This window comes from Aquarana catesbeiana, linkage group LG01 (genome assembly GCF_042186555.1).
Source record: "Aquarana catesbeiana isolate 2022-GZ linkage group LG01, ASM4218655v1, whole genome shotgun sequence".
NCBI lineage: Eukaryota > Metazoa > Chordata > Amphibia > Anura > Ranidae > Aquarana > Aquarana catesbeiana.
Genome location: NC_133324.1, coordinates 369016511 through 369029687, shown reverse-complemented (window position 1 = coordinate 369029687; position 13177 = coordinate 369016511). Strand labels below are relative to the sequence as shown.

Here is a 13177-nt window from a genome sequence, read left to right as displayed (position 1 = left end):
GCTATGATTCTCTCTTCTGTTTGCATGGGTATTTTGGCGTGTATTTGTGTCTATTTATTTACAGTTTTTTACTTTTAATTTAGGTTATATACGGTATGTGTGGTTGTGAAATAGCAAATCAAGGCAAAGTGTCAATACCAAATCATAACAAAATGGCTTTTAAAGTTGAAAATAAAGTCGTATAACATGCACTCCATGTCAAAGCATAAGTACTGTTTTGCAGTTCATTGCCAAAGCAAAAGAACTGTTTTGCAAAGTGTTTCCATGCCAGTTTGAAATTGTTGCCACATCCAAAATGTGCGCAACAATGAGTCAATTAGAATAACATAGCAGGCGATATAAGGGGACTAGAACATTTGCATGCTTATTCATTGTGCAGATAATTGCTTGCTGTTTTGGAGCTGATGTAGGTTGACTTCTCGTTTGCCAGAAGATTGTGGGAAGGGATTTTTTTTTTTAACTCTAACAATGTAATTTTCTTAGGCTATTTTAATTATTTTTTTTTTTTTTATATGTTGTATCACTTCTTTTCTCTAAGTCCAGTTCACATAAGTTGCCATGTGTTTTCAGCATCTGCCAAGTGCCCCCCAATCACCAGGTATAAAAAAAGCTGCACTTTCCTATTAATTACCTGGACGGTTTTGACTCTAGGGACTGAAAGGAGCCTTCATAACATTGGTGCTGTATGTTCTTTTGAATCCAGTGCTGCTATGAATTTAGCTTTAGTGTATTTTTAAAGCAATACGTCTTGTCCAAAAAGTTTTTTGATATCTTTTTTTTTGTAAAAAAAAGTAAATAATACCCACATCAAAGTTGATTTACTAAAACTGGAGAGTGCAAAATCTGTTGCAGGTCTGCATAGAAACCAACCAGATCCGTTTTTTTTTAAATTATTTTTTTGAACAAGCTGAAGTTAGAAGCTGATTGGCTACCATGCACAGCTTTAACAGATTTTGCACTTTCAAATTTTAATAAATAACCTGTTCTTGTTGGTAAAATAAAGCAGCCCATATATGGTTAAAATGGGCCAACTGACATGGTTCCAATATGTATGAAATGTTGCTATCCGTTGTCTTTCTCAGATGATAGTATGCTCATACGCAGACATCATATGGTATGATATATTGCCTGTCTAGGCTGTAGAGGTAATAAGCCTACAGTGCAAGCTCAGGCCCTGACCAAGAAAGTAGGCAAAAACTGTTGCACAATTACACTGTAGCATACAGTGAGGGTTAATTTTTCTTAAGAATGAGCGCAGTCAATGGATTAGTAGCAGATACGTTCCTACCTCTTTTATTAGGAATTTCCTTTAAAATAAATTACGTCTTTAGAAACTGTGAAATTTTTTTGGAATGTATAAGGCCTGAGAGCTGCAGTGGCAAGGCGGTGCAACGAGTGGGATTAACATTTAGGGCAATAGGTACTCAGGAACAACTGCCCAGAATGCAAGCAGTATGTTTTGCAGGCTTTCATCCCTAGGTGAATACTGACCTAAATGTTAGTACCACTCGGTGCACTTCCCAGCCCTGTTCAGCCACAGAGGCTTTCTGTCTCATAGAGCTTTACAGGCTGCCAGCAGTGGTTCTGGACGGTGCTACTTTGCTTTTTGCCCACACCAAAACACTGGGATTTCATGCATCGGGACTAAATGCCCAGGGATTATGAGGCCCAATAGGTAACCTTGAGATGAAATAGTCAGTTTTTCCCCATTAATACCCCAACGTTGTAAAAATAAGGACAAAAACTGTTGTGTCCACAACTATTCTAGTCATACAGTAGGTCCTATACAGCACATATATCTGATCGGATGTTTTTAAACAGTTGTGTAGCAAGCAGTAAAGTACACGAGGCATGGGATGTGATTTGATATTGTGCATCTATTCTGCAGTTGCAACTGGTTTTGGGAAAGTAAAAAGACTTAATGGACAATGGGAAACACAGTGATTATGAGTTTATCACTGCAATGTGCTTACAAATGATGTGATGTACAAACCATGTGGAGTGGTAAAAAGACACAAATTGACATGTGTTATAAATCAGCATTGAATGTTTTAAAAACTAAACAGATGAACTCAGGATATGTATTTTAGGAGATAAGGTAAAACAGACAAAATAGTCTGGGGGGTTATAATGCCTCTTTCCTGCCATGTTATATTTAGCATAGATTGTTTGGTCTTAACAGAAACAATGCAATACATTTTAATATTCTCAGAGTTCTGAGGACCTACTTCAAACATGAGCTGGCAAAGTAGGTTCTGAGATTGTGTACTGTCTGTAGGATTAAACAATACAAAATCAGTTGAAACCATAAGCAATTACCAAACTTTTGCTAAACCAGTCCATATATGGCCTGATATTCACAAGTAAGGATGAGCTCCGGCGTGTACGCATACTGCACATGCAGAGCCCGCCAGGAAGTCGGCATGGCGCAGCGCTAATCACAGGCAGTGAGACATTTCCCGATCTCTGCAGCCGCCCATCAGCAAATGTCTCACTGCCTTTGATTAGCGCTGTGCCGTGCCGACTTCCTGGCGGGCTCTGCACGTGCAGCATGCGAACACGCCAGAGCTCATCCTTATTCACAAGTAACCAGGTTAGTCTGAGAACTGCTTGTAGATTGTTTATGAGCTAACAAGCAAATGGCAGCTTGTGGAATTGTTGAAATCTTGTCATTAATGTTACATAAATTCCATTTTGCTTGAGGTGGTTGTAGCCGCATAAGTGCACTTGCGACAGTACTCAATAAACTTGATTTAAATGGAATACTTTTAAATGTACGGGTAATGTATAGTGTTTTGCACATTTTTTCTTTGAATAAATATATATATATTTTTACATTTGGAGTTCATATTTACTAATTTAAGCCAGCAGGTTGTACCATCAAGGCTGATCTCTTTCACTTTTGATGAGTAATTAGATTACTCACAGTGGGTGCCGATGGGCGGGTACCGCAGACTCCATGTCCGCCAGCACCTGCCAATCACTCGGTACGCAGGCAGAACGGCAGTCTGGCAGATTGCCGTTCTGTCAGGAGGGAAGACATGGATCCTGTGTCTCTACAAAATGGACATGGATCCATGACTTCCCCTAGTACAGACACCTCCCCCACAGTAAGAAAACGCCAGCTAGGCACACATTTAACCCTTTGATCGCCCCTGATGTTTAGCACTGATCATTGTATTAGTGTCTTAGTGTCACTGGTCCCTAAAAAAGTGTCAGTTAGTGTCTGAGTGTCTGCCGCAATATCGCAGTCCCACTATAGGACGCAGATCACCGCCATTACTAGTAAAAATAAATAAATAAAAATATCCCATAGTTTGTAGACACTATAACTTTTGCGCAAACCAATCATTATATGCCTATTGGGATATTTTTTTTACCAAAAATCTGTGGCAGAATACATATTGACCTAAATTTATGAAGAAATTAGATTTTTTTTACATTTTTTTTTATTTGATATGTTTTATAGCAGAAAATAAAAACTATTGGTGTTTTTTTTCAAAATTGTCGGCCTTTTTTTTTTTTTTATATAGTGCAAAAAAGAAAACGTAGCAGTGATCAAATATCACCAAAAGAAAGCTCTATTGGGGGCGTCAAACGCTGTGTCAAATTCAAGTATGCTACCTCCACAGCCACTCCTTTGTCTAAGGACCTCCTCATAAAAAGAAATCAAATTTGTCTGACAGCTTTTGTCTTTCATGAACACATGCTGGTATACAGTAGTGTATAAATATAAATATACGTGGAGTGGCCCTAATAGCTCATTGCATTTGCAGGCTTTGCTTTGTCCTGTATAATACAGTACCTTTTTTTTAATCTATGTAGATCTGTAGCTCTCAATGGAAGTCTACCAGAGTAATTGAAAACAATAGACTTTCTGTGTGGCTAATTCATATTATTTCAGCATTTGTGCAACTACACTGAGCAAAATTATAAACGCAACACTTTTGTGTTTGCCCCTATTTATCATGAGCTGAACTTAAAGATCTACGACTTTTTCTATGTACACAAAAGCCCTATGTCTCTCAAATATTGTTCACAAATCTGTCTAAATCTGTGTTAGTGAGCACTTCTCCTTTGCCGAGATAATCCATGCATGGTTATTGCACAGGTGTGCCTTAGGCTGGCCACAATAAAAGGCCACTCTAAAATGCGCAGTTTTACTGTATTGGGGGGTCAGGGGTCCAAAAACCAGTCAGTATCTGGTGTGACCACCATTTTCCTCACGCAGTGCAGCACATCTTCTTCGCATAGAGTTGATCAGGTTGTTGATTGTGGCCTGCGAAATGTTGGTCCATTCCTCTTCAAGGACTGTGCAAAGTTGCTGGATATTGGCAGGAACTGGAACACGCTGCTGACGTATACGCCGATGCAGAGCATCCGAAACATGCTCAATGGGTGACATGTTCGGTGAGTATGCTGGCCATGCAAGAACTGGGTTTGTTTTCAGCTTCCAGGAATTGTGTACAGATCCTTGCAACATGGGGCCGTGCATTATCATGCTGCAACATGAGGTGATGGTCGTGGATAAATGGCACAACAATGGGCCTCAGGATCTAGTCACGGTATCCCTGTGCATTCAAAATGTCATCAATAAAATGCACCCGTGTGCATAGCATACGCCTGCTCGTACCATAACACCACCACCACCATGGGCCTCTCGATCCACAACGTTGACATCAGCAAACCACTTACCCACACAACGCCATACACGCTGTCTGCCATCTGCCCTGTACAGTGAAAACTGGGATTCATCCGTGAAGAGAACACCTCTCAAGTGCCAGACGCCATCGAATGTGGGCATTTGCCCACTCAAGTCGGTTACGACTACGAACTGCAGTCAGGTCGAGAACCCTATGAGGATGACGAGCATGCAGATGAGCTTCCCTGAGACTGTTTCTGACAGTTTGTGCAGAAATTCTTTGGTTATGCAAACCGATTGTTGCAGTGGATGGCTGGTCTCAGACGATCTTGGAGGTGAGGATGCTGGATGTGGAGGTCCTGGGCTGGTGTGGTTACACGTGGTCTGTGGTTGTGAGGCCGGTTGGAAATTCTCTGAAACGCCTTTGGAGACGTCTTATGGTAGAGAAATGAACATTCAATTCAAGGGCAACAGCTCTGGTGGACATTCCTGCAGTCAGCATGCCATTTGCACGCTTCCTTTAAAACTTGCGACATCTGTGGCATTGTGCTGTGTGATAAAACTGCACATTTTAGAGTGGCCTTTTATTGTGGTCAGCCTAAGGCACACCTGTGCAATAATCATGCTGTCTTATCAGCATCTATGCCACACCTGTGAGGTAGATGGATTATCTCGGCAAAGGAGAAGTGCACAGGTACACAGATAACACAGATTTAACACAGATTTAACACAGATTTAACACAGATTTAGACAGATTTGTGAATAATATTTGAGAGACATGGACCTTTTGTGTACATAGAAAAAGTCGTAGATCTTTTAAGTTCAGCTCATCATAAATAGGGGCAAACACAAACGTGTTGCGTTTATAATTTTGCTCAGTGTATGTATGCTAAGTGGTATTTTTGACATTCAGATAAAGCACATCTGTACCTGCATGACTAGCCAAATTAAAAAGATTTTGAATGGCAGAAGATGAACTGATGCAGCAGTTTTCGTAGTGACTAAAACTATTTAGTGTTAACTACAGTTCAGTTGGTTTTCATGCATACTGTATGTATGTAGATGTTTTTAGCATGTTACAAATTCTGAAGTCTAGTTGTTATTCCTTGCACTATACTTCACTGTGCAGCACAATTGTATTAAAAATTCTGCAAGCAATTAGTACATCCAGACAGATAACACTTTGAATATGTGTTAAAAACCTCTTTATTTGCCAGGAAGTGAAATCACATACAGGCAACCGCCAATGTGTTTCCACTGCTACACAGTCTTAATTACCGCAACTCTGTAAGCACTTACCATCACTAAATTTTGATTTTGGAAAACCCAATATTTATGAGTAAAATTATATGGAAACTGTATAAACCAAAATGATTTTTCCTTTTAACCAGACATTTTTTTTAACTTAATTTTCAGGGTTTAATTGATGCTTTGTATATCTTTAGAGGGACACATTTTTCTAATTTTGTGAATACAAAGTATTAACATTTTTAATTGTCAGTTTTAGCCTTAAAGGGGTTGTAAACCTTCGTGTTTTTTCAAAAACACCTGGCAGTGACTGGCCCCCCAGCCCCCCCGTTTTACTTACCTGAGCCCTGGAACTTGACCCAGCGGGGACGCGCTGTCTCTCTGCCCGGGGTTCTGGGCTTTTTTTTGGATAGATTGATAGCGGCGCAGCCGTTGACTCCCGCTGCTGTCAATCAAATCCAATGACCCGGGGGGCAGGGCCGAGGGATACATTCGGTGGCTATGGAAGCCAAATGCTGGACTCGGGAGTGCTCCCGCAAGGTAACCCCCTCGGGAGAGCGCTTTTCCTAGGGGGTTATCTGATGTGGGGAGGAGCTGTTAGAGCCACCGAGGGACCCCAGAAGACGAGGTTCAGGGCCACTCTGTGCAAAACAAACTGCACAGTGGAGGTAAGTATGATATGCTTGTTATTTAAAAAAAAGAAAAAAAAAAAAAAACCCTTACAATCACTTTAAATTGTGCTCGAATGACAGTGAGCTTTTGTTTTTGCTGCTGTTTTTTTTTACCTTGTTAAGGATGTCTGTGCTGCGAAAGGCTTGTCAGAACCTGGCACCACATACTAACAATAATAAATCGACATAACGAAAAAGGAACACCTAATAGCAGAGATGTTCATGCTGCAACAAGACTGCCACCTAATATGTAATTTGCTCTTTATTTTTATGATCCAGCCCACACATTATCTACCTGTCCCAGAGTGTTCTGTCTGGAAGAAAGCAGCTTTGCTTGACACGTGTCAGCCATGAAATTGCACATGCTTGGTTTGGGTTGGCCATTGGTGCACGTGATTGGACAGAAGAATGGATAAGTGAAGGCTTTGCTACACACCTAGAGGATGTATTCTCAGCAGAAGTTCAAAAGGTATGCTGTTCTTTGAAAACTTTTCAAAGTATTTATATAAATTTCCTTTACCAGCTCACCTCTGATTTAAAGTAACTCTGTCCCTTTTTTAAATTTCCACTATGCTGACTTCAGACATCTTTAACATCCATAACATTTCTGGGAGTGTCAGATATCTGGTCCCCCACTGGATGCTATGGTTCCTTTCTCTGATTGCTATGTCACTGCTATGTCCTCTCACTATAGTGATCTAGGTGTTGGGGAAAGGGATATCGGAATATAGATATAAAGAGCCAATTTATCCATCCAAGGCTACTAAGATCAGTGGCGCTGTTGGTGAGAGGTATGCCCCCTGTCATACATCAGAAGCCCTACTATACATATTGCTTATTGTCATACCCTCTGCACATATCCCCCCCCCCCCCCCCAGTATTACCCTCCTCATTTTTCTACTGCTGCACATACTACCTGCTGTCAAACTCTCCACACTCCTGTACTGAACATTAGCCTGCTGTCATACCCTCCTTCTTCCTTTAGTAAAGGAGTATCTGGCAACACAGAAAATCTTCAATAAACAGCTTCTTAATTGGCTCACATAAACAACTTCTTTATTGGCTCGTGTTATAGAATCCAATGCAAATAATGGCACTGTCGTGCTAGAAGTAAGGCTTTATACAATTATAAATAATGTAGGGCTAACATGTCAGCTGCAGGGTACTTAATTAGTAGCTCAAGCAGTCTTATACCGGAAGGGCACCAACCCAAAAATTGCAAAAACAAAAGAAGAGAAAGGGTGTTCTAGGGTGACCCACCCGTATATTAAAGTGGAGGTCCACTGACGTTTTTTTCCAAACATTAACACCATCACATATTGACAATGGCACACTCACTGTTTTGGTGAATTATCTCCCCCGATGTCCCGTTTCGTTGTAAAGAAGAAGTTCTAAAAAATGTGAACGGTCGTTTTCACCTTGCTTGTGGGCATTTGAAGCCCACAAGCATTAACTTCCTGGTTCCAGTGATGCTGAGCTACCAGCATTCCTTGCTCATTCCTGCGCATGCTCAGTTGTAAGGGTGCGGTGCGCCGTAAACTTCCTGGTTGCCATCACAACAGGTGGCGTTGTAGGAAGTTTATCTTTCCAAATCCCGCGAGAACTCGCAGCGGGCCTCCGCAATGACTTCTGGGAACAATGACACGAGCTCCCAGGAGACAGTGTGGTGCACAGGACATAACGTATATACCCGCCCATAACCGCAGGGGTGATATACCGGAAACTAAGATGAAAAGCAGAAATACACAGGTACACTCGATTAAAAAAAAAAAAAAGTTCACTTTAAGAATTAATACGTTTATGCAATTTGATTGAGCAAAACTTATAATATTGGGTGGACCTCCGCTATATCAGAGACAATTGAATATGTAAAACCATCAACATACAAAATTGTATTGTAAATATTAAAAAAGTGCAAAAGTCACATAGTTTACACACAAATCGGGATTGCTGTCATAAATATCGAATCATTTGATGCATTTTGCGGTTGTTGCCGCTTCTTCAAAACATTTACTCATACAAGACAGATATCCACTATAAAACATCCTATATCTATAGCTGAAAGAACGAAAAAAATATACAATAATTATAGATGCATGGCTATACATATACAATACACATATGAAAAGAATTTTGTTTTTCCCAGAAAGCTATCCATATCCATAAGGGAAAAGAGGAAAGGAAGAGGGGAAAAGAAGGGGCAAAAACAACATGAATCTGTGGAGGACCAGTCACATCTTCCCAGGCTGTGGTGAGTTATAGGAGGGGACCAGTAAAGGAAGGGGGGGGGGGAGCAAGTGAACCCACGCCACAATCCTATATATCTAGAGTCAAATTGTCAAATTGTTCCAAATAGATAAATGAGTGAGAGAAGAAACCTACCAAACTGGTTGTGTTCCAATAGATATCACATATCGTGGAGGCTCACTGAGAATACCCTTTAAATAGCCCCTGGGCCTCCCAAGGACCCACCTACCAGTGCCCATCCAAAAAATATAACTCAATAAACTATTGAAGTGACACCCAGAGTGACACCCTGGAGGGCTGGAGGAGGTCCTCTCCCTATGACAGACAATGTATATCAGGGCTACCATTTTCTCTATGATGAGAACAAATAGTTCTAAAAAAGGAAAATGCCATTCTCAATGCATGTTCTGCATTGTGGTAATGTCCAACCATGTAGATCCTTTCAACAGGCAAAAGAAAATAGGCCAAACAAAATGGCCGCCAAGTCGGAAATTACGTCAAAACGTACAATCTGGAAGTGACGCGCAACCCGACAACTCAACAACAGGAATTATCAGAGAGAAAAATGCATCAAAATGAGCAAAACCAAATAAATGCCATATGGGACAGATATGGTGGTGCAAAACATCCACCACACAGGAACAAACCTACGGGCTCTTGCACACTGCAGCCTAAATAAAGCTGCTTTTACAGGCATTTGAGTTTTTATTTTCTGGCTAAAGGCTTGAAGAGGCTTGTGCTTTTTTGTGCTCTTTTGCGTGTTTTTATTGAGCTTCTTTGGGCTTTGTTGAGCATAATCGATTTTCTTGACAAACCCTCCCCTCTGCTCATTTTATCTGTATCTTTTTTTTTTTTGTGCATTTTCGAGCCACTTTGAACTTTTTTTGAGCTTTTTCGTATGTTTTCGGGCACTTGGGTATCTCCTCTGCTTGAAAGCTCCTCTTAAAAATGTGAGTTTGGTGGGGGGTTTTTCTGCCTGTAAGAGCATATTTCTGTAAACTCCTGAAAAAGCCACAACACAGAGGGGAGTTTCCAGGCAGAAGAAAATGAGAGCTCAAAAAAGCTCAAAGCCTGTAAGAGCAGCTTCTTTGAGCTTCTTTGTGCTTAGCCTTACAACCCAGAAAGCAGGAACAAAAAACAAACAAAAAATGAGACATAATAAAAACAGAAACAACAAAAACCAATTATAAATAAATTGGTATTAGTCCACCACTTAATTCCCCCCATCATCTCTTCCATGCTCCCATTCCTCAATTATAGTTCAAAACATAATGTGGAGAGAAACTCCATTGGATATTTTGACATGTCTGTTACAGGGACAAACAGAAACACAAAGAGAAAAGAAGAAAGAGAGAAAAGAAAGATGGCTAAATATATTATTATATTTCTGTCACAAATGGGCAAAACTGATGGAATCGTTAAGTCCCGGGGGGATAGTAGCATGCAGTTTATGAATCCACCTAGCCTCAACTTGTAATTTATGCTGGTCAAAATCGCCTCCACGTACTCTTTCCAGAGCAAAGAATTGTAACGAGTACAAACTATACGCATGTTTGTCAGCAAAATTCTCCCAATTTGGCTTTCTAAGTTAGCACCTTTAATGTCAGCGACATGCTCTTTAATACGTTGCCAAAACTTTCTGCATGTTTTGACCACATAAAAGGCATCACGGCCACAAGTGAGCAAATATACAATGCCAATAGTTTTGCAATTTACAAAATGTTTGGGAAATAATTTTATTGATCTCATTTTTACTGCACTGCTTGTTAAAGTATGAATCTACAAAAAGAACAGTTATCACACCTAAAAGTCCATTTGGGACGTGTTCCACATGGGTCCTGTCCCTTTGTTCTTTCAAAGTGACTTTGTACCAGAGTATGCTTCAATAGTCATCCATGTCTGAATGTCGGGCGCGGGCAGTCATCCACAAACGTCTGATGATATTGTCATCGATCAATAGTTGCCAATGTTTTTGAATGATTTCCCTGAAATCGTCACTTTGCCTGTTGTACTGTATTTTTTGATCATTATACATTTTGATCTTTGTTCCTGTGTCTGTTCACCTTGAAACAGAGTTCATGAGGACTGGATTTTGGTAAGCATGTTTCATGGATTTTCTAGTAAAGCCTTGTTTAAGGAAGCTGTTTCTCAGGAGGCCAGCCTGTGTTTCAAAGTCTTTATCATTGGAACATTTTCTGCGTAGTCGCAGATACTGTTCCAAAGGGATTCCTTTTATTACTTGTTTGGGATGAGCACTACCCGTGTGTCGTAGTGAATTTCCCACGGTGGGTTTTCTGAAAAGATTAATGAAAATGACACCATCTTGATCTTACTTAAAGCATACTTCCCAACTGTCCCGGATTCCGCGGGACCGTCCCGCGATTTGAGGTAAGTCCCCGGGTCCTGTGGTCCTGGGCTGAATTCCAGGAACCAGTGGCTCCATGCCCCCCCAATTAAAAGAAAGGGAGCAGTCTGGAATGCAGAGGACTTGGACGGACTGAGCCACTGTAGCGCTGGCTCTGGCTCCGGCTCCGCCTCCATCTGTCCTGATTCTACTCCTGGTCACTGGTTGCTAGAGCCACCTGGCGTCTAACAACCAGTGACGTCACGGCTACGACTCCCTCACTGCCCATTATCGAAAGCAGAGGAAGACTTAGCTTCCTCCTTCAAGCAGTTGCCCTTTGAGTTGAGTCCTGCCGCTGCTCCCCTGTCATGGTCCCACTGGTCCAGTGGCGGCAGGGTGCAGGGCAGCGCATCGATATCCAGCGTGGTGGCAATCTTCAAACTGCAGATGGCCCGGTGAGCAGCACGAGGCTCAGCCACAGAGGCTGGCTAGAAACAACAGGGAGTGGGAGAAGACCTCACCAGCCGCCACCCTGACCCGAGAAGCAGGGGGCGCAGCATCTCCCGGCACCTCCCAAAGCCTGCCTGCACTCCTCCAATGTCCGCTCCCAGCTGTAACTCTCATCAGCAAGAAGACAGGCTGACCAAGGGCCCAGAGGACGGGCAGGAGGTAGGTGCATCACACACACACACCTACCCACAGACAGGGGAGCACAGCAGGGACTGCAGGCAGGGCTAGGGGTCTCACCCACCCCCTCTCTCTCACCCCCTCTCTCTCACCCCCTCTCTCTCACCCACCCCCATCTCTTACCCACCCCCTCTCTCTCACCCACCTCCTCTCATCTCCCACCCACCCCCCTCTCTCTCACCCACTCCCTCATCTCTCACCCACCCCCCTCTCTCTCACCCACCCTCCTCATCTCTCACCCACCCCCTCTCATCTCAAACCCACCCTCTCTCTCTCACCCACCCTCTCTCTCTCACCCACCCTCTCTCTCTCACCCACCCTCTCTCTCTCACCCACCCCCTCTCTCTCACCCACCCCCTCTCTCTCACCTACCCCCTTTCTCACCCACCCCCTCTCTCTCACCCATCCCCTCTCTCTCACCCATCCCCTCTATCTCACCCATTCCCTCTCTCTCACCCATCCCCTCTCTCTCACCCACATTCCCTCTATCTCACCCACATTCCCTCTATCTCACCCACATTCCCTCTCATCTCTCACCCCTATCCCCTCTCATCTCTCACCCACCCCCTCTCTCTCACCCACCCCCTCACATCTCTCACCCACCCCACTCTAACTCACACACCCCACTCTGTCTCACCTACCCCCTTTCTCTCACCCTCTCTATCTCACCCACATCCCCTCTATCTCGCCCACATCCCCTCTCTTCCACCCACCGCCCTCTCACCCACCCCCTCTCTTTCACCCACTCCCTCTCCCTTTCTCTCTCTCACCCACCCCCTCTCTCTCTCACCCACCCCCTCTCTCTCTCTCACTCACCCCCTCTCTCTCACCCACTCCCCTCACTCTCTCTCTCTCACCCCCCCTCCCTCACCCCCTCTCTTCCCCCCCTCTCTCACCCCCTCTCTTCCCCCCCTCTCTTTTTCACACCTCCTTTTCCACCCTATCCTCACACCCCTCTCTCTCTCCTCCCCTCGTATGCAGGCAGGGGGAACCAACCACTAACTAACAGGTGACAGTAAGTGAGAGTTAGTGATCCCTCCAAGCACTGCCACTCATCCACCCCCACCACTGCAACTGATCCCACCCTCCTAATGAAGGACTACAGGTCCCAGCATGAACCCGTGAGATCCAAGAGTTCATGCTGGGACTTGTAGTCCTTCAATTTTGGAGGGAGTCACATTCTTAGAGCTGAGGAGTTCATGTTGGAACTTGTAGTCCTTAATTTTTGGGGGATGTGACCCACCCAAAAGTGAAAGACTGCAAGTCCCAGCATGAGCCCCTCAAAGCTGAGGAAGTGACATGCTCCCCCAGTGGAGGGGGTAGGAATCAGGTAGGTCA

General features: G+C 43.2%; 1 protein-coding gene across 2 annotated transcripts in view; it reads left to right on the top strand.

Moving 5' to 3' along the window:
• AOPEP (aminopeptidase O (putative)) overlaps window positions 1-13177 on the top strand; it is a 615981-nt gene that overhangs the window by 214981 nt on the left and 387823 nt on the right. For both annotated transcript variants that reach the window (XM_073633214.1, XM_073633224.1), the window contains one exon: window positions 6841-7030. In XM_073633214.1, coding sequence (XP_073489315.1) covers window positions 6841-7030 — 190 coding nt within the window. The remainder of the gene's footprint in view (window positions 1-6840; window positions 7031-13177) is intronic.